The 15,302-nt window shown below is 35.5% G+C and overlaps 1 protein-coding gene and 1 pseudogene across 1 annotated transcript in view; both read right to left on the bottom strand.

Moving 5' to 3' along the window:
* LOC127844308 (b(0,+)-type amino acid transporter 1-like) overlaps nucleotides 1-233 on the bottom strand; it is a 30,650-nt gene extending 30,417 nt beyond the window's left edge. Inside the window, exon 1 of the mRNA XM_052374415.1 lies at nucleotides 46-233. Within this exon, the coding sequence (XP_052230375.1) occupies nucleotides 46-52 (7 nt within the window). The 5' untranslated portion in view covers nucleotides 53-233. The remainder of the gene's footprint in view (nucleotides 1-45) is intronic.
* LOC127846242 (C-Maf-inducing protein-like) overlaps nucleotides 1-15,302 on the bottom strand; it is a 286,356-nt pseudogene that overhangs the window by 183,256 nt on the left and 87,798 nt on the right.

The following is a 15,302-nucleotide window of genomic DNA, read 5'->3' as shown; positions in this document are numbered from 1 at the left end:
AGAATAAACAGTCGTGAAAACGCTTGAATCAGAAACAAAATTTACCTGCCATGATTCCTCACGGAAGAAAACCGTTCAAGGATATGAAAACACTTTATACAAACACGGTCGCATACAAAATAATAAATACACATTCATGTTTAAATACGCAGTTAATGTATCGTCTTTCTTCACACTTTGTGCAAATAGCACTGCGGTCAGAATTTACATGTTGAAATTCGTGTCAAATGTGTTTGTGTCTGTTTGGGGGCGTTTGTATAACGAGTGCTTTTCGACGCTTGACTGACTCGACACGCAAAAAGTGGTGAAAAGTGTGTGGTTGAAGATACAATTCACCGAAACCGCTTCAATAATTACAGGCTGTCAATTAATAGTTGGTGCACGCGCTTCTCACCTAGTCCATCCGGGTTCAATGAACGTTCCGGAAGCACGTTGTCGGTTGGTGGACTCCTTTCCTGAAAGGTGGGTTTTCGTATGGGTTTTAAGAGGACATAACAAAATGAAAATCGTTCAGCTGGATATTGTAGCTAAAATAAAAAATTCTTCCGAACTTTCGTTAGTCTAGTTTGTCCATTAAATAGGAGCGCTGGGAAACAATCCCAATTCAAGTATAATGCAGCCTCGGTCACGGAAGGACCTGATCAACTTCGAAATACTGTCCTGCTATTGTATATTAATGTAATATTAAAGCCGGTTGTCTTTTGTCTTCATGAAATGTATTCTTTATATTGCACGTGGCTTCCACAGGTTCGTCAATGTATATATGCACGAAACAGGGTAATTGAGTTACAATAAAATCATAATCGCTATTCCAGTTTGTCCGGGTTTTATTTCCCTACGGACTACATGGACAAGTTTGCAGTTGGATTGAACTCGCTCGATGGTGACGGAAAATACCGACAATACTCGATACACAAATATACTCTCTGACACCTTTCATTCAATGGCCGCCATTTTATTTCCAATCTTAGACATCCGTTTGCGAGCCAGAAATCGATGGTTTCAGGTCAAACATGTTTCGTAGCCGTCGAGTTTCTTGCGTATTGAGGCGTAATTCAATATTGATTCCATTGGAAGCTGCACTGCGGCAATGCTTTATAGCTTGAGAGTCTTCTTTATTTCAATATTCAGCCATGTAGCGAGGCTTTTATTGATTTCAGATAGTATTTTAGATACGGATGAAGCTGTAGACCTTTGCATTTCTAAATGTGTTTGTTTTGACAATGATGGACATTTTGGTTTAATTGTAAGTATATTTATCTGCTAATATTGCTTTAAGTGGCGACATTCTGGTTTTATAATATATTGTGAACATACAAATGCAGAGAAATATGTCAGGTCGCAGCATCGTATTCCATATACGTCTGTCTATACTGACTGCTCTGCATGGCAACGTTGGGCAGTAATTAGATGAGTCAGTTAAAATGGTATAAAGGATATGTCATTCGGATTTATTATGAATTGTGTCTTGTTCTGAGAAAACTGGGCATAATGCATGTGCGTAAAGTGTCGTCCCAGATTAGCCTGTGCAGTCCGCACAGGCTAATCAGGGACGACACTTTCCGCTTAAACTAGATTTTCGGTAAAAAGGGACTTTCTTTAAAGAAAAATACCATTAAAGCGGAAAGTGTCGGCCCTGATTAGCCTGTGCGAACTGCACAGGCTAATATGGGACGACACTTTACGCACAAGCATTATGCCCAGTTTTCTCAGAACAAGACACAATCAAACTAATAGCAACGTAATTTTCCAGAAAACGTGCGCTTGATGGCTGGACAGACGCATGATACAAGTCTAACTTAAAATTTATTCATTCATGACAATTTCGCGATATGTGGATTTATGCTTTGTGGTTAGATTAAACACGATAAGTTGTATTGTAATGTCTACTATTTTTCAACATCAAAATGTTAGTGAAATACGTTAGAAACAGCTGTGTGTGCATGTTACTATAGAAGAATATTGAGCTACATTTGCTTAGCTCAATTTTACTATGTTACCTTCCTATTTTCAAGAATAAGATAATAAATACCATATGTTTATACTTTTGCTTATTTAATATATTTTGCACACATTTAAGAATTGCTTTCGAAGAACAGGGGCACGACGATCGACAGAAGCCACGTAGACTGGTGTCTTCTTTGTCCCGTCTTTTTCTATCACCGTCTTGTATAAAGAAAAAGGGTTGCGTTTGAGTGTTGGTGATTAGTGGACTCTCCCATCTTTCTAAATTGGATCAATTTATTTCAAAAATTAGGGATGCCTAGTATATGTTTTTCCATATTTAGAATATTACTTACAGAAATTCCTTTAAGCAAACAGCGCATACTCTGATGAGACGCCGCATCATGCGGCGTCTCATCTGGGTCTACGCTGTTTGCCAAGGCCTTTTTTTCTAGACGCTAGGCATAAATGGGTTAAGCAATTGATGAATGTGTTACATGCCTCGTTCACTGATATATTACCTTTCTGAAAACTGATTTTCCACGTAGAGTATGTTTTCACTACAAACTATCGTTAGCATGCATCAGAACAGAACAGAACAGAACAGAACAGAACAGAACAGAGTGGTTTATTTTAACTTAAGGTAATCGTCACAAACATCCATATACAATAACAACATACGTTTGAATTAAATACAATACATACATCATTTTGGAGAACTATCAATTTAAAAAAAATAAGTCGTGCTTTTCAAACAAATTTAGCAGTATGACACGATTACACGTGCAACCAATTTATATATCCGATTCGTGGTGCCAGAGATAAATACGGTTGGAAAAAGATAACAAATTAAAGATTAAGCAATTATGCAACGCGGCGCGATCAATCAATCAATATTATGATCGCGGAACCGTAGCACATTGACGCTTTGATCACAAGGAATAAATACACTCAAATGATGGCAAAATGTAGACAATATCACAAACCGTAATTACCAATCGTGATACATCGACTATCTACGGAACATCCATTGATTTATTGAATAAATCGTCTGCTGATCCAGACTGCGTAATTAAATCACGATTAAAGGTTACATGACACTAAATAATTAAGTCGTGTAGGAGGGTCATATATGGTTATTAATCAATATATTTTACTCAAAGGCATGATTTACTGTTGATACCTTTTTTATGGTTTTATGTTTTGAAACTATTGCTAACGCAGATGTTCACAACCAACTCACCTAAATATGATTAAGTTTAAGACTAAAGTACAACATTGTGCTAAGGCGGGATACGTTCGACTGGAAAAGAAGAATGTGAAAAAAAACGCAGTCGATCTCGTTATGCGTCGAGTTCTTTCTTGCATAGCGAATATCATTCCTTTGTTAAATCCTTAAATAAGTTTGGCTTAGAATGCACTTTAATAAAAAGTATAAGGTTAATGGGATCTCTTTGTGCAAAGCTTGAATTTATATTACGTTGAAGTTGTGGCTTTACCATTAAATTACATAAGAAGTGGAATAAGTATATTGTTGCATTAACGCAATTTATAGCGTAAGCTGATTTTATTCCGGTATTTATTACATCGACTTATAATTCCTTTTTTTTTGCATTTTCGCCGAAGTTTTAAGAATTGCAGTCACGCCACCGCGGTCAATTTACTTATTAACAGCATCCCTGATGAATCGGAGCCGATTAAAGTAATGTCCCAAAATAAATGAGATATATTGGGATACTGATCGTATTAATTATTTTATTTCCATTTCTGATACAAATATGTGGCGGGTCCGTCAGTAAATAACAATGACAATAGCAAACGCGCTATGTTGTGGGTGTACTTGGCACGAAACGGCATACATCTAAATACACGAGCCGCAACACGCCTCACGCAATAAATGTCGCTTCATACAAAGCTGATATAACACACCACAATATACCATGTTACAAGATGACCTGCATATCACGTACGCGCATGCGTGATGCAAATGTCGCCAGTGTATGTCCCTTCCACCACTCCTCCACTGACAAAACAGGCAAAAGATCTACAAATAAACATTTATTGTATAGATCTGTTACTGGCGTTTGGATGGCACTGGGTAGTCAGAATTGGCTAATTAATTATATCATATGCATACTGCATTAATTTGATGTTTTTATGTTTTTCAGACACAATGCATAATCGGTCTGAGGAAGCATTTTGGGGCATATGGATTAATATGTAGAACGTAAACATGACGCCAAGAGACCAACGTAGGTAATCTTGACAGAAACTCGAAACGCATATCTCGTGATAATCATCCATTAGGTGTCATCTAGGCGGAGAATATTCACGCGCAAGATGGATTCAGAAAACGAATCGATCAAACTTGTTTCCGATGATGCGACGGATAGACCGCCTCATAAACAATACGTACCGGAAACGAACGGTCGTGACGTCGATTCGTTGAACAATTTAGTTGTTCATGAGAACGATGCGGAATTGACTTTTAATCATGGGAAAATTCAACTGCATACCGACGTTGGTTGGATGGGATCAAGTGGTTGCAGTATAAACGAAACAACTGGTCTGAAACGAAATAGAATTATAGTTGTTGGTGATAAAGGTTTTGATATAACGTCGCGGTTGTGTTTTAAAGACGAATTTGACAAACATCGCCAAGTTCTAGAGAAAGGAATGAAAGAAGGGTCAAGGAACACCGAAATACAATACCAAGCTAGCAGTAGTAAATCAATATGGCGAAGTTTCATTTCTCTGTGTATCGGGCTTTTCTTTGCATTTATGTCATTCATGCCGTTAAGAAATATTCAAACCAGTTTGTACCCTTGGCGCCATTTAGGCAACTACAGTCTGGCAGCCATGTATCTGAGCTTCGCAATCGGGTGTCTGTTCTCCAACTGGATTACGCAGAACTCAAGACCGAAAGGCATAATTCTTGTAGCAATATTTGGTCACGTGATATTTTGTGCGGCTAACATATATCCGTCCGCATATACCCTCATACCGGCGTCCAGTTTCTTCGGATTTTCTCACGCCATATTGTGGTCCACGCAAGAGCTCATGATTGCAAGCTATGGGGCCAGCTACACCGCGATTAGTCACATGACCATCAATAAGACCATCCATCAATTCCAAAGCGTATTCCTGGTGTTCTGTCACGCGTCCCAGGTCCTTGGGAACCTTATCGAGTCCGCAATACTCCGTAGTGGCGACTATGAACAAAGCCGGCCAAACATGTCCGTTTACCTTTACCGACTAGAGAAGGACCTTTACGAGAACGGGATCGAGATCACGAATATCACGGATAAAGTCGACACCTCGGACAATCTGGTTTGGGTTGGCCCTTTTGGCTACAAAATTCAGCCAGACCTGGGTCTGTCGTCCGGAGATAAACCAAATTACGAAACTATCGTGAAGCTGGTGTTCATTGCCTTCGCGGTGATCGGAATGACCATTTTATGCTTGTTTTTGAATAAACCAGACATAATTGTCCACAAAAAGAAGTTGACGCTCTGTGAAAGTTTCCGTGCAATTCGGAAGTTTCTTACCACGGGAACCTTTTACGCGCTTTTCTTACTGATGTTATTCTCTGGAATGCAGCAGGCAGTTGTCATTGGTAACGTTACCAAGGTAAGTTTTCTATAAGAAGCATACTATTATGCCTTTTGTCTTATATTGCCGCATAACACGAGGTTTATTTTGTTGCGTGGTAATAACTAACTAGATGTCAAATTCATTATTCAGTCGTGATGGTGGTTGGCCAGAATGTTTAAAATATATATATATGTTGGACATAAAAAGGACAAGCTCAAAATTGGTGTACGTGTTTTCAATAACAACACCAGTAAATTATTTCCAATTGCATTAAAATGTTATTTATGTTTATTTCAATTAACATCAATAACATTTCAATTATGATCCTGTTAATTTTCTTACACCAATGTTTCTGCATTTGTTTTCTATGTTTTCATTCAACGACATTTTAATCTTTCTCCCAATAAACAGTAAAAAGAAGGTATATATTATACATAGCTCAAAATGATAAACAGGGTGAGTGTATGAACATTCGTACAACCAACGTTAAATGTACATTATGCAATAGTTGTCCCCTACCGGTTTCACTTATGGTTTGCTCTCTGTGTGTCCGTCAGTTAGTTAGTCCGTCACACTTTTCTGGATCCTGCAATAACTTTAAAAGTTCTTCATATTTTTTCATGAAACTTGAAACATGGACAGATGGCAATATGGAGATTATGCACGTCTTTTCATTTTCTTCCTACGTCACAAATTCGGGTTGCTATGGTAATAAATATATAAATAAACAATAAAAAAATCTGACAATGTTGGAGCCGGTAGGGGACATATATTGCTTGGCAATAGTCTTGTTTATATTGGCTTAATTTATCCAATATATACAATATATATACAGTCCATGAGTATACATGATCAAAAACTAGTAACATATATAAAGGCATGACATGCGATCAGTATTTAATAACATCAGTTGTTAAAATAGTATCAATACATGGATTACAGCATTAAGAATCTATTTAACAAGTAATGCTATAACGATAACATCAAAAACAACAAAGACGACTCAACAAAAGAGCGAGAAGTCAAGTTTGAGTAATGAAATATAAAAAATTAATCATATTTATAATTATACAGGTTTCTTTGATATAATGCTTTATGTACATACATGGCTAAGTTTTTGTTGGTACGTGTATTATCCGATTGCATTAATTCAATAAATAAATCATGTTTGGTCTTTTATAGGAAGCCTCTCGTGCACATGCGCGTGCACATGCGCATGCACACAAATAAAAATATTACTACAGAAATTACACATTATAAAACACAAATTACCACACATGTGTTGGTTAAGATCGACACCTGTGAGCACAAATTGCATATTGGCAACATGTACTCGCAACTATTTAACAGCACTTTCCCGATGGAAAACTGTTAATAATAATTATGATAATCCAGATGATTTGCGCTCAATATGAATATTGGTCTTACATGTTTTGATTTTTTTGTTCGTGATTAGTTGATAAGATCCACGAGATTTGTTTATGTTCATGTCGAAATGGTTTATCCGAATAACGTATGCTGTTAAAACAAAAACAAGAAAACTAGACCGTCTTTTAATAAAATATGTTGTTTTGTTTAACCCATTTATGCCCAGTGGACTCTCCCATCCTTTTAAATTGGAGATTTTTTTTTCGAAAATTAGGAATGTCTAGTATATTTATTTCTATATTAAGAATATTTCTTACAGAAATTCCTTTAAGCAAACAGCGGAGACCCTGATGAGACGCCGCATCATGCGGCGTCTCATCGGGGTCTACGCTGTTTGCCAAAGCCTTTTTTCTAGACGCTAGGCATACATGGGTTGATGAACATATGAACAACACTTTTCTAGTCATATTTCAAATCCAGAAATGAAAAGAAATCTTCCCCTCTGTCAAATCAAAACAGAGAAAAGCCAGGGACGATATTCTTATTGGAATAGTTACTTGAGAAAACGATCAATGAAACACACATTAAATATTGAACTTTATTAAAATTATTGCACAAAGTTGATTGATTGATGAAGGTTAAAAACAAAAACAAAAATTTAACTAATTTACGAAAACAGCACTCAGATTGTTAAACAAAACTGTAAATAATATACGCTACATGTCTGAATACATCTAATCACAAATATATTATGAAAGCATATGCTTAATATGATAAAATATGCATATGCTAATGCTACACCAAATTAAAATAATTACATAACTGATATTTTCGATGACATTGACATAATGCAAACATTAAGTTTTAGTTATGGTCAATATCAAACATGAGTTTGAAGGGTTTGTGGTCTTTCTGATCGAATTGTTCAATGTTTTATCGTATGATATGTAATGGTAAGAGGTCGTACAACCGCGATTACTTTTGGATCTCTGTCGGTCACTCATCACCTGTATTCAAAAAGATAAAATATTAGACATTTGTTTAAAAAAGAAGCTCCGTCTTGAAACACTTTTAAATCTTGTAAATAAGATAGCATCATGTACAGTTGCCAACAAATTTAAACGGTTCTTTACACAGCCATTTCAAAGGATCAAACTGTGTTTTAGGTATTAAAGGGGCGGTAAACCAAATAGCTATATATATCGAAAAAAATAAAGTTCTGAAATACCGTTTTTTTTTTACAGTTATTAGTTTATATTTATTAAAATATCACGACTGATATATGACATTACTTGAAAAATGCTGTTTTCACATGTTCAGTATATTCGGTAATACAATTTTACTGAGTATGTCTACCAGGTAATTTGGAGAGTTCTGTTGATGTCGTTATATTTTTTGAAACTACGAGGAATGCTCATATAAAGTATGATACAACGCTCATTGTATGATCATGGATGGCCGAGTGGTCTAAATGGGAGACTTTTTACTCTTTTTACACCAGGACTCCAGGGATCAGTGGTTCGAGCCCTGTTCAGGGTTACTTTTTTCTTTCTATTTTTCATTTATTCTTGAATATTTACTGGAGATTTTTAGATCATATGGTTAAATTTATCAATATAAAACATTTAATGACGGTATTTTAGAACTTTTCTTTTATCGTCAATCTGGTTGACGGTCCCTTTAAAGGGAGATAAATTGATGAGAATACGAGACTATCTAATGATATCATGTAATACACGAAAGAAATCAAAACTACGAGATTTCTTATGAAGATACATATTTGTATGCATCAAAACCATGTAAAATACAAACTTTTTTTCAGGGTTATTAATTTTTTTTTTTACAAAAGCTATGAAATACAATGCCTTATTTTAACCCTTATTTGCACGAAACAATGTGATGTACTTACATTTACCGATTCACAGTCTCAAACTTAGTTTAAATTATTTGCCATGTACTAGTTTCTTTACCGAAGACTTAAATTTCTTTTATGCATAATGATAAAATATGACATTCCTGCAGTGAATCAACAGCAGTGAAAATTAACAACTTGTTTAAACAAACAAACACCTGATAATAGACAAATAATATGTTCACTCTGCGCCACTCGTGAATATATATTTTCAATGATCACTCGTGAAATAACAAACGATCTTACACTGACATGAACAAATATCCTCTATGTTCATACCCATTAAAAGCCTGAATCAAGACAAATTAACCAAGGCTAAATCGTAAAGGCCAAAATGCCAAAAGTCCACATTAATATGATAATGATAATATGGTATAATGATAACGTTTTGGTAATCCTTCGATGCCTCATGAGTGCTTAGTTTTAAAGTTTTAACAGTCGAAAGTCTACACGAATGCATGTTGGATGGACTTGAGTTTTAAGAACGTTGGATTTATCATATTTCAGCTATACGGCAGCCTGACTCTGGGTATATCCATGGTAGGCTATATGATGATGTGCTACGGAACATGTCAGCTCATAGTCCTGCTCGTCATGGAAAAGGTCTACAACCAACTGAGGGCCAGTATCGCTATATTCAACGGTAAGCATAGGTCAAGTGGTCGTTTTCGGCTCAAGTACTACTTTAAAGTAACGCGGTTGATAAGTATATATACTGCAACGTACCCCGGGTCCTGAAAATACGGACAATACGCTTAATGGCGACCGACCATATACGTGAAAGTGGCTGGCAAAATCGGTTACTATGGCTCAAAAATAACATTTTGAGATTTGTATATATTTTATTTCCAATTTCTTTTTAAAACAAAATGCAAAATATTAGGTCTCTATCATTGTTAGTTTTCGAGATATTGACCTAAACGTAATACCACCGTTTAGTGCAAAATGACTCAAATTCCGCAAATACGCTTACCAAAAATGAACAAAAGACAAATACAATATGATCAATATACAGCACTATTTTTCTTCTTTATTCCATAAGTGCATTTTATATAAATAGTTAAAAATGTCCTCACCCCGGGTATTTTGAAGTATACATAATAGTACCCATGGTACTTTAAAGTAGAACCTTGGCCAATAATGATAAATAGATAAATATAACACGGCTTATGTGTGACGTCAAGTGTTTGCAATAATACTAAGCAAGAATTATACTTATAATACTAATTTGTTATCATAAATACCAAGTGTGGAATTTTATGCGTGTCCTCTTTTATCTTCCTAGCATGTTCCCTGTTATCGGAGTTGGTTGTGGGCAAAGTCTTTCATTTCACCATTGTTAAAGTATATTATGTTTATTACTGTAAAAAGTTCGTTGATATGTTATCTTTATATATTTCAACATCGTCTTTTTGCAAGTTTAAATGTAACCATATATATCTCTTGCGATCGTTGTCTCTTGCAAGAAATTATGCTTATCTTAAATTATATTTATAATACAAGCCACTTCTGCGATCGGATCTTTGTAACTCCTTACAGCGTTTCCTGATTACACTCGGTCTACTGGTGTGGTTGTACATATGGGAGCCGGACTCCGACAACCTGTTCAAGGTCATAGCCTATGTCGCGGTGTGGGGTGCGGCCGACGGGTTGTGGCAGTCGCAAGTTCAAAGTTAGTATACCTTCCAATCAATGTAACATTAAATTATATAAATGAGCACATGTATAATAATTTTATCCTAATGAGAAGACGTGCGTATAAGCAAAGTATAAAATCATGCTCATCAGTTACATTTCACTCATCCCAAATAACGTACAGCCAGTTTCTAGCTTTGAAGTGCACAGCTAATATATTATTTCGCTTATTTGGCGATTAATATGTCAATGCGTCTAAGAAGCGCTGTATTACAATGCATTTTGGGCGTTAACTTTGACCATGCGTATATAGCGTTAACTATTGCCTTGCGTGCTTGACGTTAACAATTATCATGGCGTATTTTACGATCACTATGACCATGCGCATTTTGCGTTCACTATGACCACGCTTATTTGAAGATCATTATGACCATGCGTATTTGGTGATCACTATGGCCATGCGTATTTGGCGATCACTCTTACCATGCGAATGATGCGGTAATTATGACCATGCGTATTTTTGCATTCAATATGACCATGCGTATTTGGCGATCACTATGACCATGCGTATTTTGCATGCACTATGACTATACGTAATTGGTTAACACTATTACTATGGGTATTTTAAAGTGACTATGATAATGCGTCTTTGTTATTCACCATGAACATGCGTATTTTACGTGCACTATGACCATGCGTATTTGGAGTGCACACTTACTACGCGTTTTTGTCGTGCACTAAGCTACATGTTTTTGGCGACTTCTTTGACTATGCAACTAAGCTGTGCATAATCACTTTGCATATTTGATGTGCACAATGAATATTCGGCGTGTAAGAGTAATATGCTTATTTGGCGAACACTATGACCATGCGTATTCGGTACGCGTTTACTAATAAGACCATGTGTATTTTGCGTTTGCTGTGACGATGCGTCGAAAGCGTGCAGTATGAACATGTGTTTTTCGTATGCACTTTGACCATGGGTATTTTACGTTCACTATGGCCGTGCTTATATGGTGTTCATTATAACCACCCGTATAAGGCAAGATTTATCAAAATGTGTTCAATAATTGAATTACCTTTTACATCTTTTTTACGACATTTAACGAATATGCATGTCATCATTTTAGCAAAAAAATACTTCAAACGATGCAGAATTTCAAAATGTTGATGGTTGTTTGAAATCTAATAGTCGTAAAGTTGACATTACTTTAAAATAAAATTAAGCTTTTTATTTGACATTTACGTACAATTTTACGATTGTTAAGAAAGTGTCTCCATTTGTTGGACAATGGGTCATACATGAAGGACCTTGTAGTGACCTCTCTTGCTGATACAACTGAGGATTCATTTTTTAGATCTTTATATTCAACTTCAATTGGTATATCTATATATTCAACCTTAATTTGTAGATGTACATATTCAACTTCAATTTGTAGATCTACACATTCAATTTCAGATTGTAGATCTATATATTTAAATTTAAATTGTAGATATACATATTCTTCTTCAATTCTTCTTCTACAGAGCAACCTTAATGTGTAGATCAACATATTTAACTTCAATTTGTAGATCTAAATATTCAGCTTCAATTTAAAGATATTATTTCGTGTTTGCAGACGTCCTACTGTCTTGGTCCACCGGCCGAAAGGAAGCGGCGGTGACCGTGTACCGCACCGTGCAAAGCCTCGGTCTCGCGCTCGTGTTCCTTCTCGACGTCTACGTGTCCTTGCTGAACTTGATCTGCGTCTGCTGCGCCGTACTGGTCGTCGGCGTCATGCTGTACCTTCTTATGGAGGTTATCCGGACGCCACATCACGTCACTGAACCATTGCCGTTCGCTCTTTAAATACAACGGTTTGACGACATTGGTGTAAACATTTCATGAGCGCAAATTGCGCGCTCTATGAACATGCCATTTAATCTTAGTGGACGGTCAGTTGGAACTTTTTAAGTTAAAAATTCATTATTGAGTGCTGACGTTATCATGTAAAATATGATCATAAGCGCCCAGTAGTTTTGTGTTTTTTTACGGCCCAATATACAGATATGATTACCAATTTTATTTGTTGTTGCCGATGCACATCTATGTATTGCTTGCATTTAAGTAAACTATTTTTGGAAGAACTCGGCCTCACATTATACAAGCCAATGAAAGGCGTCCATTGCCGTTTGCTCTTTAAGCACAAACGTTTTCATTATTACATTATTTGATGCCGTTGGCTCTGTGAACACAAAAAGTTTGAGCTGACCATCGGAAGACTTGATGAGGACACTCTAGCAAAGAAATTACCAACTTGTACGAACGCATGCATGTTGTTAATGTCGTTGCTTCACGCCACGTGACATATCAGGTAGAACCTTTGCGATTAGATGTGACGAATTTAAGTTCTATTCTATGTATTCGCATGTCACATCATCTTAGTAAATGTTTGCAATTCAGTTGATACGTCTGTATTTTGCACACAATTGACAGCTGTCATTTTTAACCTTGTAATGGACGTCGTCCGCATACCACATTAGGTCACACAATATTTGCTACACGTCCCCTTGAAGATGAACAGCAGATATTGGAAGCCAGGGGGTCGAGATTGAAAAAATATAGAAGCTTATTGTTTAGTTCTTGAGGTCCCTCCTCATGGAGAATGATCTCACACCCTATAAATCCATATAATATTTACCACGTTAATGCAAAGATATTAATTGTAATAGCATTTTGCGAACCTGGTACCTCATTTGTTGAAATTAACTCAATCGTCAATAGTCTTATGAATGTGTCTTTTAAATTTTATAAATTTGAATTACATAATCGTTGTCTTATCGTTAACTAGTAGGACCTACACGCATTACATTTGTAATAATACATTAATGCTTGCACGTTCTACTACTAAAGTTGACTCTTTACAAGTCAATACAAGTTAGCAAACATTCCGTTACCTACCGTAGCGTTCAATCATATCGGATAACGAATATTCACAAAGTAAACCGGTTGAAACGCGCTTTTTACCATCAACTCATACAGTGTATAATTAACACGCGATAGCTGTAAATCATCATTATTTTCATTAAGTGTCCATTTAAAAAACACATTTATTACAAACAAAAGTCATAGTCGTAAGCGATTGCGTCATTGTGTGATGCTACAGAATTATGTTCATGTTTTCTGTTAAAGGAAAATGAATACAGCTTTTAATATATTATTGTGCGAGTGCATTGTATATTCATTGGCACAAATGTGTGGATGTCACCGTGTATGATCTTGCTAAACAATGTATTCACACTCCGCAAAGCCGGTTAAATTTTTTTTGTGAATGGTCAAGCGTTTGCGTTGTCAAAGTTTAACTTTTGACCTTTGTTTCAATGTGAAACTGGCGGCTTATCTGCTCTTTATTTGAAGGTTAAAATACAAAATAAAATATTGATCAATATAATAGTAAATTGTAATGAAATATTTATTTGATATGAGAACGGCTGTCTATAAATCTCATCTGCAGACGTTTATGCCATTTATAATTCATTCACCGTAACACCTTAATGATATTGTACAATGAAGGTATACGTTATATATCTGTGTACCCCTTTTCTATTAAATTCATCCACCTTAAAACATATATATGACAATTGCATACATGTTAAAAATGTGTGTATATATTATTCTATTGATGCTAAATATTGTGTTTTGATGCATATCATTTTTTATTTCAAAGCTTTCATAATTTTTTCTAATTGTGTTCCTACACAAAGTTATAATCATGGAGGATAATTATGGGATATTCATTTATAAACTGGAGTCAAAATGGATGGTCTCAAACGCTTAATTGGTCAAAGTATCATACGTTGACATTTATGTTACATTTAGATCTAAACTTGTATATTATAAAATATATTTTTACATGACCTTCAACAGCGTAAAATCTCCGAAATTACTCTCTCTCTCATTAACCCATTTATGCCTAGTGGACTCTCCCATCCTTCTAAATTGGATCAATTTATTTCCAAAATTATGGATGTCAAGTATATGTTTTTCTATATTTATAATATTTCTTACAGAAATTCCTTTAAGCAAATAGCGCAGACCCTGATGAGACCGCGCATCATGCGGCGTCTCATATGTGTCTACGCTGTTTGCCAAGGCCCCTTTTCTAGACGCAAGGCATAAATGGGTTAAAATAAAATATTCGATGGGTTTCATTTATTTAATAACTCCCTTCACACCACGTTTGTTTGTCGCTCTACGTATCTAACAGTGCTTTATCTGTGATTGCATTTTCATTTTTTCACACAATCTATGAATGTAAATAAAACATGAATAGACACGATATCCTCGAGTTATGTTTGTCGTTTCTCTAATAAATAGGCCTTTATAATCTTATATCGCTAAACTGATTCTTCTGAGATGAGTTTTGAAACAGTATTTGATTAACTACTCTATTCGGTAATGTATCATACGCATTACTATTTTTATAAATGTGTTTTTAATAATTGGTTTTCAAATAAGTAATAGTAATCGTCTGAATGAGACGATGGTCCGAATGTTTATTTATGTAAAAATATTGTTCCGAACTATTTTGTGAAATCTGTATTGATTTTTGTCGCCGTTTGAAAATATACGACTTACGATAAATGAAACACATCATACAAATATTATTAACCTTTGTATATTACCGTACTTACAGCTGCTCAACAGGTTAATGTCAGATATGCATTTTCCAATTTATACCTAGTGGACTCTCCCATCCTTCTAAATTGGATCAATGAATTTCCAAAAATAGGGTGGCTGTCTAGTATATTTATTTCTATATTTAGAAAATTCTTACACAATGTTTACCAATGCCTTTTTTTCAAGACG

Source organism: Dreissena polymorpha, chromosome 9, assembly GCF_020536995.1.
Source record: "Dreissena polymorpha isolate Duluth1 chromosome 9, UMN_Dpol_1.0, whole genome shotgun sequence".
NCBI lineage: Eukaryota > Metazoa > Mollusca > Bivalvia > Myida > Dreissenidae > Dreissena > Dreissena polymorpha.
The sequence above is the reverse complement of the archived record's forward strand: the minus strand, read 5'-3'. Positions and strand labels throughout refer to the sequence as shown.